Source organism: Corvus kubaryi, unplaced genomic scaffold, assembly GCF_017639235.1.
Source record: "Corvus kubaryi isolate FWS band 111438036 unplaced genomic scaffold, C.kubaryi_AGA036_p1.0 split3-73, whole genome shotgun sequence".
Taxonomy (NCBI): Eukaryota; Metazoa; Chordata; class Aves; order Passeriformes; family Corvidae; genus Corvus; species Corvus kubaryi.
The window spans coordinates 34402465-34416899 of NW_024582091.1; the positions used below are offsets into that span (position 1 = coordinate 34402465).

Genomic DNA, 14435 nt, shown 5'->3' on the forward strand with positions numbered 1-14435 from the left:
GGCAAATGCTTTGGACTCTAATGCCCTCATGACTATAAAGGGTATTGTGCTTTTTCAGCTGCCCAGTTGCAGAGCACAGTGCAAAAAAGCGTTGTACAAATTATTGCAATCCTGGAAAGCTGTGAAGAAGGAATCACTGTTTCCTTATTGAGGATAAATTACGTCTTCCAGACAGTAAGGCTGTTAAATAGCAATCAGTACCATATGCGTGGCTTACTAAAACGATAACACAATGCTAAAGTGTTCTTAAAAACATTTTCAATTAAATCATAAGTTTGAAAGTTCCCACAATTAAAAAAACCCAAACCAACAAAATAAACAAAAACAAACCTCCAGAGTTCTTAAGCTGCAGCTTGGATGAAACATTCTAGATTTGATCTGGCCCATTATCTAAAACAGAGCAGAACATACCCCAGTAACAAAAATCTCTCTCATGGCTTTCATTTTGGCCTTTTGAAGTTGATATATTCTTTTCCAATCCTTTTTTCAGTCCATCCCAAGCACATCAATATGGCATTCAAAGTCCAAAATCATTCCTGCTACTTTCTCTGTTTTTTTCATTGTGAAAGGGCTACACTTGGGTATCATGTGGTAAATAGAAGTGAAAGGAATAGTGTGGTATGCTAATAATGTGGGGGGAAGAAAGGAAACAGATAAAGGCAGAAAAGTAATTTTCTGAATCTATTATGGATTCTGTGAAATTATTTAGAATTTCTAAGTCCTATATGGTGAGAGGGAAGAAGAATAGGAAGGGTAATTACTCTTTAAAACTTGGTTCTTACAAGTCATCATGGGAAGCCTTTTCTCACACGACCGATTTCCATTCTGCTAAAAGATTGTTTAATTTGAGATCAGCCAAAAGCTATATACAAAAATTCAAATCTAGTACTGCCATTTTTATACTCCATGTTTCATATGCTCAGTTTACTTTTTCTCCTATTATGCAGTCACACGAATGAACACAAACTGTTGGAAAGCACCCTATACACAGTATACTTGTCCTTGCTTCTGCTCTCGAAATAGAGGCAAGATTCTATTCTAGCAATAAGCATTAATTAATTCAGGCTTTGATACTGTTTACAAATACTGCTAGCCACATACCTTGTAAAATGAACTAATGCACTTACATGTCAAATGTAATAATTCATTTTTATAAATTATATAGTCTGGGCTGTAGTTTTGGAATCAACATCTAAAAACAGTTTGTCACAAAATACGACTGTTGCAAGACTGCAATGCTAAACTGCAAATGCTTTGAAAGTTGGTTTTCTTTAAGCAAGCTAAAACAATAATACAACTGTTGTGTGGGGTAAATTTAAAGGCTTTCTGTTAAATATTCTTTTTGTTTTACATTAAAAAAAAGTTACACACAAGAGCATATGAAGCAGTGATTGTGACTGCTAACCTGTAGAACTGTTTCTCAACAAACAGCAGAAAATAAGAATAAGTGTTGCAAACCTTTTTCCATATGCAAATTGTCTAATTGTCAATTTGTACTTTATATCTTCTGTTTAGGACTGCAGACACAACACGGGTGGTTCATACTGTGACAGATGCCTGCCTGGCTTCTATGGTGATGCAACTAAAGGGACAGCTGAAGACTGTCAGTTGTGTGCTTGCCCCCTAAATATACCTTCTAACAAGTAAGTTGTATATTTATTGCATATTCCACTTTTTTGCTTAGTAAATTGCATAATTTCTTAATTTATATTTTTACAAGTATGCTGGAGATTTTTTTTCTTCCAATCAAATGATATATTCTGCAATATAAACTTTTATTTTTACAATTGGGCAGAGTGCCTAATTCCACTGACAGGCAAATGAAGACAAAAGCTGGATGAGACTAAGCTAGAAAAAACAACACAGAATATGGATGAATGCTTTTCAAATTAATAACTAGCATTTGCTTTTCTGTCCTCCTTAAGAGTAGTAGTTTCTAGTTTTAAAACTGAATTTAAAGCTGAATTTCCAATTTGACTTTTTCTGCTTTTTCTGTGGGCTTTTTCTGATTTTACTTTTCCTTTTCTTTCAGTCTACATTCTGTGATTTGTTTGGAATTTAAATTCATCCTTAGATCTTGCAGTGAAAATATTTTGTCAGCGTATCTCAGAAAAAATACTGTTAATTTATTTTATTAAATAAAAATACAAGTGAAAAGTTATTCAAAATTCTGATCTAAGAACCGAAGTTTCCTTCATTACAAAAGCTTGTCTATGCTACTCCATCACTTAACTTAATAGACCAAGTGGCATGAACATTTTTTCGTTGGTTTTGCCACAGGCAGTACCTGGAAAATAATAGTACCAAAAGCATTTTACATGATGTACCTGGATAAAACTGTTCTGAATCTCGTCTATGGTATTGCATCCTATTAAAATTGCACTGATCAGAGCAGGAATAGTCTAAACACTTATGAGCAGAAGTTCCAGGGGACTGTAGAATGGGAACCTACCTTCCTGTTAACACAGCTCTTCAGTTGGTTTTATTAGATATATATATGGGTTTATTATATCTGCTGTTCAGGCATGGTTCTTCTGACATTCTCATTACTTGGTATTTCCTTGCATCCATAATTATCTTTCTTTTCTTTGGGAACACTGTGCTGACAAAGAAGGGAAAACACTATCACATTTCAGTCTTGCGTAGATCTGCAACAATCCAAGTCAAATAGATTGAATTTAGGTTATGATTGGCAAAATGCCTGGAGACCTCCATTATGTAGTCATCATAGTTCTGGGCACTTTAATTTCCTTTTCTGAAGTTAGCAGTCCCCTTTTTAATATTTAATTTTTTTTGAAAAATACAGGTATAGAACAAATACACAATATAAATGTTCTTTGAACTGTGAAACTGTGAGTCAAAGTTTAGCTTTGCAGAACGCGTTGTAAGAGTCAAGCTCTCATGACGTGACAGTTCTAGACCAATTACTAAATTTGTTTATGAGGAAAAAAGAGATTTTAAAGATTTTATATGTTACCTGTATGCTGTTAAAGTACTTCTTTTGCTTTCTTACTTAGCTGCTAGTGATTTTTTTTATGCTAGGGATAATATTTGCAAACAATTCAGATTCCTTCATGTGAAAAATAAACTTCTACCAAGTTCATGTCACTGTACAGATGTAGTGTGTCATGTTCTTTCTGAGTAACTGAGCGAGTGACTAATTGCATGTACAAATTATTATAAATAGCTGTGTATAGATTTTAATTCCTAAAGTATTTAATTCCTTACATTACATGACAGGACATTTAGGTTTCTAAGCTTAATACTTAGTTCCTGCTGCATAGAGAATATTGTCCATGTAATGAGCCTGTGAGATATGTTTCTATTAAAAAATAGGTTTTGTATTTTATAACAGTGTCTCATTTCTTTATAATGTTTACAGTGGCTCCCTTCACTGTTCTCACAGCACTTGGCTCTTTTTCTTTGCAATGCCACATAAAGTGGAGAGCTGTTCTGACCATTGTAGAAATGATGTGGTGATTGTGTTGTTCTTTAGTTGACTTCAGTGGATTTAGCTGCTGCTAATTCCCTTTCTTGTTTCCTAATGGCAGGAGTTTCCATATGCAGTCACTGAAGCCAATCATGTGCTTTCTGAAGCATGAGTCATAAATGGCTTGCCATATGTCAGCAAAGAGCACTTGGCCAAATCAGGAAACTAAAATTAAGTTGTCTAAGCTTGTTTTCTACATCCTGGGTTGTAGTCTCTTCTTTTTGCATGTATCTCCATATATGTGCTTGTGTGATGCAGATGAGATCAATACCCATGTTATAAAAGGTCTATGCAATGAACGCTTGACTTCTTTGTCCGATGTCTTCTTGTTAACATACCACTTGTAGAAACTGTTCTAACATTCTAACATTTAAAACTCAAGCAGTTTCAAAGGAACTGTTTGGGTATTTTTCCATAATTTCTAACAAATATAGATGTTTGGAATAATTATTGCTCTTCTCTTGACGTTGCCATAAATTTATTATGGGTAATGAAGGCTCTGACAGGAATGCTTTATCACTGGAAATGGGAGATAGATCTCTCACTCAGCCTGGGAAGGTCAGGAGTAATCTCATAGCAGGTGAACTAAGAATTTGGTTTGGTCTCAGAATTTTAGTATTTTCTTGGAGAATTAAATTACAAACATATTCTCAGGAGATGTTTCCTATAACATACTAGGAAGCGTTTAGGAATCCCTGTCTCCCAGCATAGACTTATCCCATACATACCCATCCTGTGTATTCATACTTACCCTGTGTCCTGACTGGTATTAGTGTTGTTACCATGTATGAAAACTGTAAAGAGTGATGATAAATCAAGAGGGGGACTACAGTTTTTTGAAGCTTGTTTTGACAAATCAATACTCACAGTTCATTAGTATTTAGCACTAGAGAGTAATGAGATTCTCAGTAATCAGGAAGATAAACTCCTCTTTTCTCAGCTGGCTATCATTATTTCCTTTACAGCATCCAATGGGAATTTCTCAATATATTAATGTTTAGTGTTGAAATATGGTCAAACTGTTAAGTCAGAGAAAGAATCAAGGAAGGAAGGTCTAAGTACAACCCTTAAAACATGGAAATTCTGCTATTCATCATTATTGCTTAGTAATAATAAGTACATTATCATTACCATTATTATTATCATCGTTATCCTTATAATTATTATCATTATTATATTTTAAATTTATGCAGTTAAATTGGGAGCTCTTGGTGGAACCTTGGTACAGTCAGTTTTGTACAATGTTATAATGAGCTGTGATAGCATCTCTACAGAGTTTCCCATGAAGCTCTTGGAAAGAGTGAGGTTGGGACTGACAAGCAGGAATTTATTTTAACTAAGTCAGGTGCTGCTGATTATATTCAATGATAATGTGTGCTTTCATTGCTATTAAAGAATAGAATGAACAATTATTGTTTCTCCAACTCTTCATCCATTTGTGAATCTATTATTAAGTAAATGACATTGCAAAATGACACAAACGCAATCCTTATGGGAAAGAGAAAAATCCCAACACCTGTCTATTTTTATTAGACCTGACCTTTGCACATTTTTCTTACTGATCTCTTATATTTGTGGGATAGCACAGAAAAAAGAATAACTGAGGACAGATCACAGGATGGATGACTCCTGAGATGTGAGGTCTAGTCACCAGCAGCTAATCACATTAAGTGATGCTAATTAAGCTTTTCTGTCCTCCCTGGGCCTATTACTTTCCAGAAAGTGTCATACTATATCCTGCTTTAATATATCTGTACTAGTTTGAAAACAAACCAGTGGGAGGCACCAAGTCAGAATAACAATTTAATGGAAATTAAAGAAAAGGGGAAAAAAAGGTAAAAGAAAACACTGTCAAACTGACAGAGTCAAGGTACAACCTGACACCCTGTTAGGCAGGGTGGTGGTAGCAGTCTGGTAGAATGGTGGCTGCAGTCCTCTGAAGCAGTGATCCTGTAGTAAAACAGTCTGCTCTTCCTCAGGAAGTCCAGTGGTGGCTGTGTAGCTCCTGTCCTCTGGAAATCCAGTGGGAAGCCCGGTGTCTCTGGTGTTCAGCCTCAGATTATATCCACGATGGGATGCTTGGTTCCTCCCTCTGGGTGGAGCATCTCACAATGGGGTAACGAGTCAGGAGGCAAAGTGTTGATTAGGCTCATTCACAGAAGATAGTCCGGAGGGAGTTATCTCTGAGTCAGGCAGCAGGACAATGATGGGCAATTAACAGAAAGATAGTCTGGGGGAAGGAGGCAAGGAAACACTGCCCCACCTGATTTCAACAGCTGATGGGGATGGTAATAGAATACACTGCAACCCAGGACAATATCCAAGATTGGATTATGTCTATTTGTTATTACTGTAGCATGAACTCTTACCTTGAATATACCTTCCTTCTGATGTCTTTGTTGGAGCAATTCTATTGCTTCTGAAATTCTCTTTTCCTAGGTTACAAAGGATAATTTAGTATCTCTTTTCAGATAGGTGCTTTGTTTTCTCCCTTTAAATACTTACCCCACTGTGCACCTACTCACATTCTTTTAATTTCTTCTTTTTTTTTCTTTTTCTATTTTTCTATTTGGTTGACCAGAATTGATTACCATTATTTGGATGAGGCTTTATAAAGATGCTCATATGTCTCTGTCTCTAGTAATCATTACAGAATTACAAAAGAACAGATTGCCTCTACTTCTGTGTAGTATCTTTTATTGTGTCAGGACATTTCTTCAGAAAAGTGTGTTAAGGGAGAGAGATTATGGAAAGCAAAATGCTAACAGTGAAGGAGCACAGTTCGGAGTTAAACACAGGCATTGAGAGGTGGAGCTTGCAAATGGCTAATGTATCCTTATTTATAAAAAAAGATAAAAAAACCCTGAACCAGCCCAAAATAATTAGAGCATAGCAAAGAGGTAAAGCTTTCTGGTCTGCAAACTATTCTTAAACTTCAATGTGCCTGTGTGGTCTGTTGCTTGAGGTCATTGGCACTTGATTAAACTCAAATACACTCTCTGGAAAGCTGTACCAGATATTTCCCATTTTGCCCCTCCCCTTTCTTGTTCACTGCACTCCTTTCACAGCTGACTCTACACAAAGTTAGCTGAGCTTTTAATCGGTTGTCCTTCAGAAAGATTTATATAGGGGCCACATTATGGCACAGACTGTTTTGCCAGGCCCTCGGGGGCACAAACAAACAGCTGTACATTCCTGCCTTTTTAATGGTATCCAGACCACTCGCTGGCAGGCTCAAGTCCCGTAGTAACAGGCTATTGGGATGCTGCCATCCACTGCTCTATATTCAGTGTGGCAGAAATAGCAGAGTCATTCCAAATTCAGTTTGCTGGAGTCGAACTTAAGCCCCATGTCGTAGACCAGAATCACTTTTCCTGGGCACTGTTTTGCTAATTAACAATCTCTGAAGTGGGAAGAGAGCTATGCTCCTAACTATCTTTTCTTTATGTTCCTTCCTTGTCCCTCTTCTTTCTCAATATCAACAATACAGCTTCAGCCCAACATGTCATTTTGACCAACATCGTGGATTAATATGCGATGAGTGCCCAGCTGGCTACGTGGGACCACGCTGTGAAAGGTAAGCAGGTACCATGCTTTTAGTCATATGAGACCCGAAACAAAAGTATTGATCACATGGAACTGTTCTACCTTTTTATTACCTCCCCTTCTCATCCCCATTCCTGGTCTGAAACTCACTGAAAAAATTCCTGTGCATTTTCCTCTGATATTGGATCCATGAATTTGTATTTTTCTTTTGCTTGTTTTATTGTTTTATGGTAAAATGTAAGGTTTCCAAGAAACATTTGCTGGTAAGTTAGAGTCTTTGTTAAAAAAGTTTCACCTAGCTTTTCTGTCACTCTTCTGAGATTTTTATAAACCTTTTGTCTCCTTTGTCATTTGAATGTTTAGAGCATAGTGATTCAAATATGCAGTAAATACTGATGCTTCACTTAGAGAACTTAATATGCAGTGAAAATACAGCTCTTCTAATAAGTTATTTATAGATTTTAATTATTTTTTAAAGTAGTATTTTACATTTTTGTTGCTTCTCATTTGCTGTTGCAGTCTTTATTTAGCGAGTAGAACAAGCTAGGCTTTAATGACAAAAGAAGATAATTCTTCTTTACCAAATACATAGAAAAGTTCAGTATATATTTCCTACACTTATTGCTAGCTTTACAAAGGCACTATGCTGAAAGAATCAAGTGGAGAATTTTAATGAAACAGAGAGTAAGTGTGAGTGCTAGTGCTAAGCTCCCAGGAACCCCCTTCCACAGGAGGTAAGACCACATAGGCAAGGGATATCACCACTATGTCTGCATGCCTTTAGTCCCTTGGGATTTCACATGGCTGGAACAGATTTCAAGAGCAGTTAGTGTGCCAGGGGACCGCTGCTAGTTGTTCAGAGGTCATGATGAATCAGTATTGGCTTTGTCTCCATGATCTCAGTCCCCTGTGACCCTGCCAATGACACCTTTTTAATAGGGGCCGGAGAAGCCAGATAACTGTGTAACACCTGGCTAGACAGTTAAGGGTCATGAAAACATGGCCCTTCTGTTTCCTAGTAGGCTTTTGCCGTTTGGCACTTCCATGAGCTGCTTGACAGATTTTTCAAGGCAAACCATAAAAAAAGGTAAGGCTTCTGAATGAAGATGTAAAATATTCAGGCTGGGATGAGGAGAATTAGGAATAAACCAAGAGTAAGAGACAACCAGAAAAGTAGAAACCTGACAACACTCTGTGAATCTCCCTATATTCCCATCTTTCCAATTTACAACTACTTCCTTTTAAATCCTCTGTTGTGCTATATCTGTCCTGAAGTGAGAGTGCAGGCTATCACCTGTTTCCACCCATCATCACTGAGTCTGCTCCTGCTGCTGCTATTTCTGCCTGTCTTTTCCTGTCTGTCTGGGAAGTCATCACCTTCTTTCAGCTAGTGGGCTGTGAAGTTAATGACGGCAGGAATAAATCACATCAAGAGCACTTTGGTGGCAGTTTGTCAATGCAGGGTCATTGACAGCTTCCATTAGCAACAAGTGCTGTTTCTGAGTGGAGCACAGGCTGTAGATGCAGTAGGACAGAGTCTGAATAAATGGCTGAATTGGATTTTAGCCTGATCTGCTAAGGAAATGAGGCTACTGTGATCTTTTTGTGCATGCCTCTCTGGCTGCCTGCTAAGTCATCTGCACTTATAGGTCAATTTCAGCCGAATTTGGCAGAAGGTAGGAGGTCTCAAAGATAATTGTTCCTGAAGGTTTTATGAAAAGAAGTGGCTGAATAGAGGTTAATAAATCAGGACATGTCATAGCTAAGGGGGAGAATACTGTGTGAACTCACACCTGATTAAACAGATAGAACAAGAGAGGTTACTAAATGTTCTGCCCGTAAGAAAACTTTCACAGGGCAAGGAAAAAGTACTGTTGTAGCCTGAGGGATTACTCCCTGCTGAATAGCAACATCCTGCAGCAAATAATCAGCCCTTAGCCTTGTAACCATGAGATATAAATCCATTGGAAATTAGGCTATTAATTCCAAAGCTCACAGAACTATTTGCTTTTAATTGTAACAGGTTGTTCTGAAATGTCTGCAGCTGTCAATAATAATGATCAGGAGAAAGCATGTTGCCTTTTGCTATTAGTAGTGGTTGTATAATTGCCGAGAGAGTTTACATGAAATTCTCTTTCATTTTAGCAACTACACAGTGACAAGTGATCTGAGCCACATGATTCATTAGCTGAACAATGCTAAATTATCATGACATACTAAGTATCATGAAGTAAGGGTGCACAGCACTGTACTTATTTGGACTTAAAATATATCCTCTGTCCCCTAGGGAGATACATATATATGTCTGATTTGTAAAACGTCAAAAAAAATTGCTACTTCTCTCACTGGAACTCTCAGGAAGATGGTGCCATAATTGCTTAATATTCTGAGGAGTCCAGCTCATAACACCATCAAAATAATTGCATATATAAACCGTGTTGGGAGTTATCACATATCTATAATTGTATAGAGAGCCCAGCTTTCCCATTTTATGTTTTTCCCAAACAAATTAGATGTTTTTTCCTTTGCTCACTGCTCACTTTTCTGAAGGCATATGAGGAAGGATGGACATTCTTTTAACTTCATAGAAAGGATGTATGAGAATGACAAAAGGTTGTCATTTTAGCCCAGCACATTTATAGGATGATGACATACATTTTCCTCATACAGTCTTGCAAGGGAAAAGAAACAAAATATGTGAGTCGGGCTTTTCCTGTAGCATTCCATGATTTATGTACATGGTTCCAGTGACCTTTTCCTCCTGCAGGGAGGGTCAGTGTCCCTCATGTGTGAGGAGAAGGGTGAGCTGACCCATGTCCTTTCTTCCCCCCACCTCCCCCACTCTTCAAGTCTAGCACAGAGTGCCACCAGCCACAGACTCTCATGAGTACCATGGCTTCAAACTGCTGCTCACTGTAGCAAATAAAATTCTTCCACTAGTGCCAGAGCAGCAAGTCTGTGTTGCAGTACTGATGGGAAAAGGGTCAAACATTTCAGGAGATTTGATACAACAAATGTGTTACGCAGGATTTTTTGCAGCTTGCAAAGGTAGGCATTCTGACATTAGAAAATGCAAGATTTATAGTTGGTCACACAACAGTAGCATCTGTGCTGTGCACCTGAGTTAAGATACCTCACTGTGTGCTCACAAGCCATTTCTCCACAGGGCTTTTGTCTGATTCTGTGCACAGGTTGAAGGCACATAAATTTCAAAGACTCTGCAAAAATAGTATTTCCAGACTTTAAAGTGTTTGGATTTGCAGGCTTAACTAGCTCTGTCTCAAGGGCTCTTTTTTCCAGTAAATATAAAGAAATGTATAAAATAGGCCTGTGTTTCTGTGCATATATGTGTATATACAAAGCACCATGCAGACTGCTGTGAGGAATATTAACTCCATACTGACCAGGCCCTGTAGACTTTCATACACGTATATTTAAGTAGTAGCCTTGTATTTGGCTCCATTTATACTATATAAAACCAATGTCAGTCACAGACACCTGCATTTGAGAGTAGAAAATACGGACACAATCTTTTTTATCACTGCTTTTTACTCCTATTTTTGTTTATTTTTTAATCTCAGAGGTGTTATGCTGTAGTTAGCAGTCATTTATTTATACATGTGTTTTTTGTAATGCATAAAAGTAATTTTCCATGCCACATACTTATTGGTGTTTTTTAATCTAAACCTTGCCAAACACATAGTGCTTTGAACCTGAGAAAAGAAGCTGAAGTAGGAATGTCCTTAAGGGAATAAAGATGGAATTAAGGAAAGTTGATTTTTTTAATCCTTCCCTGCAACTTCAGGAGAAGTGGGAGAAAAAGAGGAAGAATTTACATAGATACATGTACACCGTTGTCTTTTAAGCTTTAACTGCTTTACCCCCACTTTCAGAATCATCTTCAGTTGGATTCAAGATTATTTATGTGCATAAGTAGACTATGGCTATGTGATGGTAGTGGGTTTTTCTAATTTTAATTATCAAAGTCTAAACTGATGAGGATACAAATAATTATTGAGGTCTCCTGCTATTAATAGAAGGAGATTACTAGCAGTGCATTTCACACAAATCATTGGAGTATTCTTTCTGTGAACTGCTTGGTAAGTTTCTGTGAATGCTGTTAAATACAGAACTAGCCCCTAAATGAAAGAGGAAAATAAACACGCATTAAGTGAAGTTAAATAGATTAGTAGGACCAAGATATACAGATTTATGACAATCACACCAGTAGTAAATTAGCAAAGCGTGGGTTAACTTCAGATGTAATCTGGTTTAGGTAAAGTAAGATAACTGCATAAATTATCCAAATACTCTCCAGTTTTGATAAAACATGGCTGTTAATTGTTACATGTTAAGATACAGTCCTGGCCTTTGTAATTGAGATCTCATAACTGAAAAAAAGCCAATTTTTTTTTGCAAAATTAAGCTGAAAATTAGTCTTCTGTGGTTGCTGAGATATCCTCCATCAAGGAAAAACTTATCTCTTCCTTTGCAGAAAATAAAATAAATTGCTACGTTTATGACAGGTTCTGAAAATAAAATACCTGAATTATTCTAATGACAAGATTTTGATGTCTTGTTGCTATGAGGAGGTAATTTGAGATATGACTGTGCTACAGGAGTGGGCTAGATTGTGGAAATTTTACTCATGGTCTTGAGTGCTTACATGCACCAAACCACTGGACTATTTATATATATTATTCATCTATGGTCTGCATCGTGAATATTTTCAGAGGATTGAAAAAAATCCTATTTTGTGCAAAATTACAGAAAACTGTTCAATTAGTTCCCATTATTTTTTCCTCCCTGCTCTCAGTTACCCAGTTTTTACAATCTTTGTAATCTTTGCTGAAGATATTTAATAATATTTAGTACATGTTTAGACAGATTTGCTTAGGGTCCAGTTAAAAGCTCTATGTGATATTCTGGAAGCAAGGAAAAGGATGAACTTGAGGCACACAAAGGGACAAGAGTGAAGGCGTAGTGGAACTCTGCATTTCTGTATTAGGACGATACACAAAATCTTTCCGCAACCATGCCATCCAGTACTACTAGAAAATAGAGAGAGTATCTGTGTACATTAAAACTGAATTCAAGATGACTTTGAAATAGTAGGAAAAATTAGTTTGTGCAATGTGCTTTATGTACTTTCTGTTTTCTTAATACTAATTGGAGTTCATCTGAGGTGTGCATGAATAAATTCATTAGCTAGAACTGTGCAATTTTTCTTTTCTTTTTCTTCACTATCTACAAGCTGCTCTTACTATGAAGTGTGAGCAAATGTAACAGAAAGGGAAAGCAGACCAGAATATAAATAGGAAATAGGCTGTGAGATGAGTAGAAATTTGCTTTTAATACAGACTCATGTTAGGTCAGATTCACTAACCTGTTTTACACTGTGCTCACAGAAAATTGCAGGTGGGCAAGGTGGATAAGAATGTGATACTTTCAAACAATTCTCTTAAAATATAAAAGGTATAGTACACAACAACATAGTTCCTGTGGTAATGAGCAATCTTTTTGTTACCCACATTTACACAGAGATTAGCAATCCATTAATTAAGCAAATTTGACCATGTAGTAGATCAGGGGAAGTTTAAATTGGGGGGGGCGGATCTTGTTAGGTAAACAAATTTATGTCTGTATTACATTCTAAAGGTGTTTTTCTAAACTAAAGAAGTTTTAAAGGTAGAGGGAAAAAAATAATCAGGCTTGCTGGTGATTGAGTACAGCACATGTATACATAATGTGCTGACACACAAAGTATATCTAACATAGAGGTATAGAGTAGTTTGGGTTTGGGAAGGGACCTTTCAAGGTCACGTAGTCCAACCCCCCTTCCTCTAGAGTGTCACTAAGATTTCTTGCTATGCTTTGTCTCACCTTCAGTGCAGTGACAAGATTTTTTGCCTACTGAAGTCTAATTACTAGCAGAACTGGCAGGATTTCAGCTGGTACTGTATCTACAATTTTAAAAAAGAGAAGGAGAGAGAAAGAAAAAAGATGCATAAGACACACTTGAGAGAAGATCAAATCATTTTTGGTGATTAGGGAGGCAACATAATTAAATATTTCTCATGAGAGGATTGTTTAAAGGCCCTAACTGATGATGTCTTTTACCTTAGGTGTGCAGAAGGCTATTTTGGACAACCTCTAATACCAGGGGGATCGTGCCAGCCATGCCAGTGTAATGACAACCTTGACTTCTCTGTTCCTGGCAGCTGTGACAGCTTGTCTGGTGCTTGTCTGATATGTAAGCCAGGTACAACAGGCCAATATTGTGAGAGGTGTGCTGATGGGTATTTTGGCGATGCTCTTCATGCAAGGAACTGTCAACGTAAGTCACGAACTTTTTACAGCTCCTGACAGTATTGATCTATCTATAACTTTGTTCCTGAGAGGAAGACTGTGCCTCTGTATGTGTGAGCAAGAGAATGATACAGCATACTTACAGCTCTAATAATGACACTGTGCATCTGCATCTGGAAAGGAGGTGTTAAAGTAAATAGAAAGAAAAACTTATTTAAAAAGCTCTAGGTGAAGCAGACATGGAAAAACACTGAGCATTGCATGGGTGCAAAAGGTTATACTAAATGTCAGATCTACAAAAATAAATAAAAATAAATGAAAACTATTCACTAAAAAATGCTATAAGCTACCCAGAAAAATCCTGTTCACTTGTGAGATTGAAAGGAGGGAGCGATGTTTCGGTTTCAGGGTCCAGCTCTGGCAGCATTTGTAACCTGTTTCCCACTTATATTACCTCAGTAAGGGTTGGGAGGTGCTGCTGCTTACAGGTCAAAATTCTCCGACCTGCAAATCAGACCCTAAAATCTCCTAAAGCACTAGATGATTTTTCTAAAGTGCTCTGGAGGAAAATACCTGGCACTGCAGCAAGCTACCAATTCTCAGCTGAGTGGTGGCATGTTATTCAAATATCAGCCCCAGCATGTACTTCCCCATAGTGATTGCAAAAAATTATTCAGTGGAGATGAAAGATTTGGTAGGAACAGGAGCTTTTCTTGCTGTAGGAGTCAGTGGCTCTCTCTGAGCCATTGCTGGCACATTTCAGAATGCAGAACAAGTGCTTTTAACTTAAAAAACATTCCTCATGTACCCTTCCTTGCCATTCTGAGAAGTGGAATAAAACAGGTCACAAACAGTCCTGAAAGAGCCGAGCATTTTATTTCACTGTCACAAGGATTTATTCCTGTTTGGTCCTTTATAATAAACACAAGAGTAACTCCACTGAGTGCAAAGGTGTTATAGCAGCATAAAATTGTGCAAGTAAGAGAGCTGGGGTACTGTCTTATTGCTCTGTGTGTAGGAACATGGGGACCATGTCTGCAGTATGTGCTGTGAGCAGAGAAGTCTGAGGCAGTGGCATCCATTTCCAGAA

The 14435-nt window shown here is 37.4% G+C and overlaps 1 protein-coding gene across 3 annotated transcripts in view; it reads left to right on the forward strand.

The window, feature by feature from the left end:
• Nucleotides 1-14435, forward strand: part of LAMA2 (laminin subunit alpha 2) — a 348381-nt gene that overhangs the window by 202034 nt on the left and 131912 nt on the right. For all 3 annotated transcript variants that reach the window (XM_042017501.1, XM_042017503.1, XM_042017502.1), the window contains exons 17-19: nucleotides 1516-1643; nucleotides 6981-7067; nucleotides 13162-13373. In XM_042017501.1, coding sequence (XP_041873435.1) covers nucleotides 1516-1643; nucleotides 6981-7067; nucleotides 13162-13373 — 427 coding nt within the window. The remainder of the gene's footprint in view (nucleotides 1-1515; nucleotides 1644-6980; nucleotides 7068-13161; nucleotides 13374-14435) is intronic.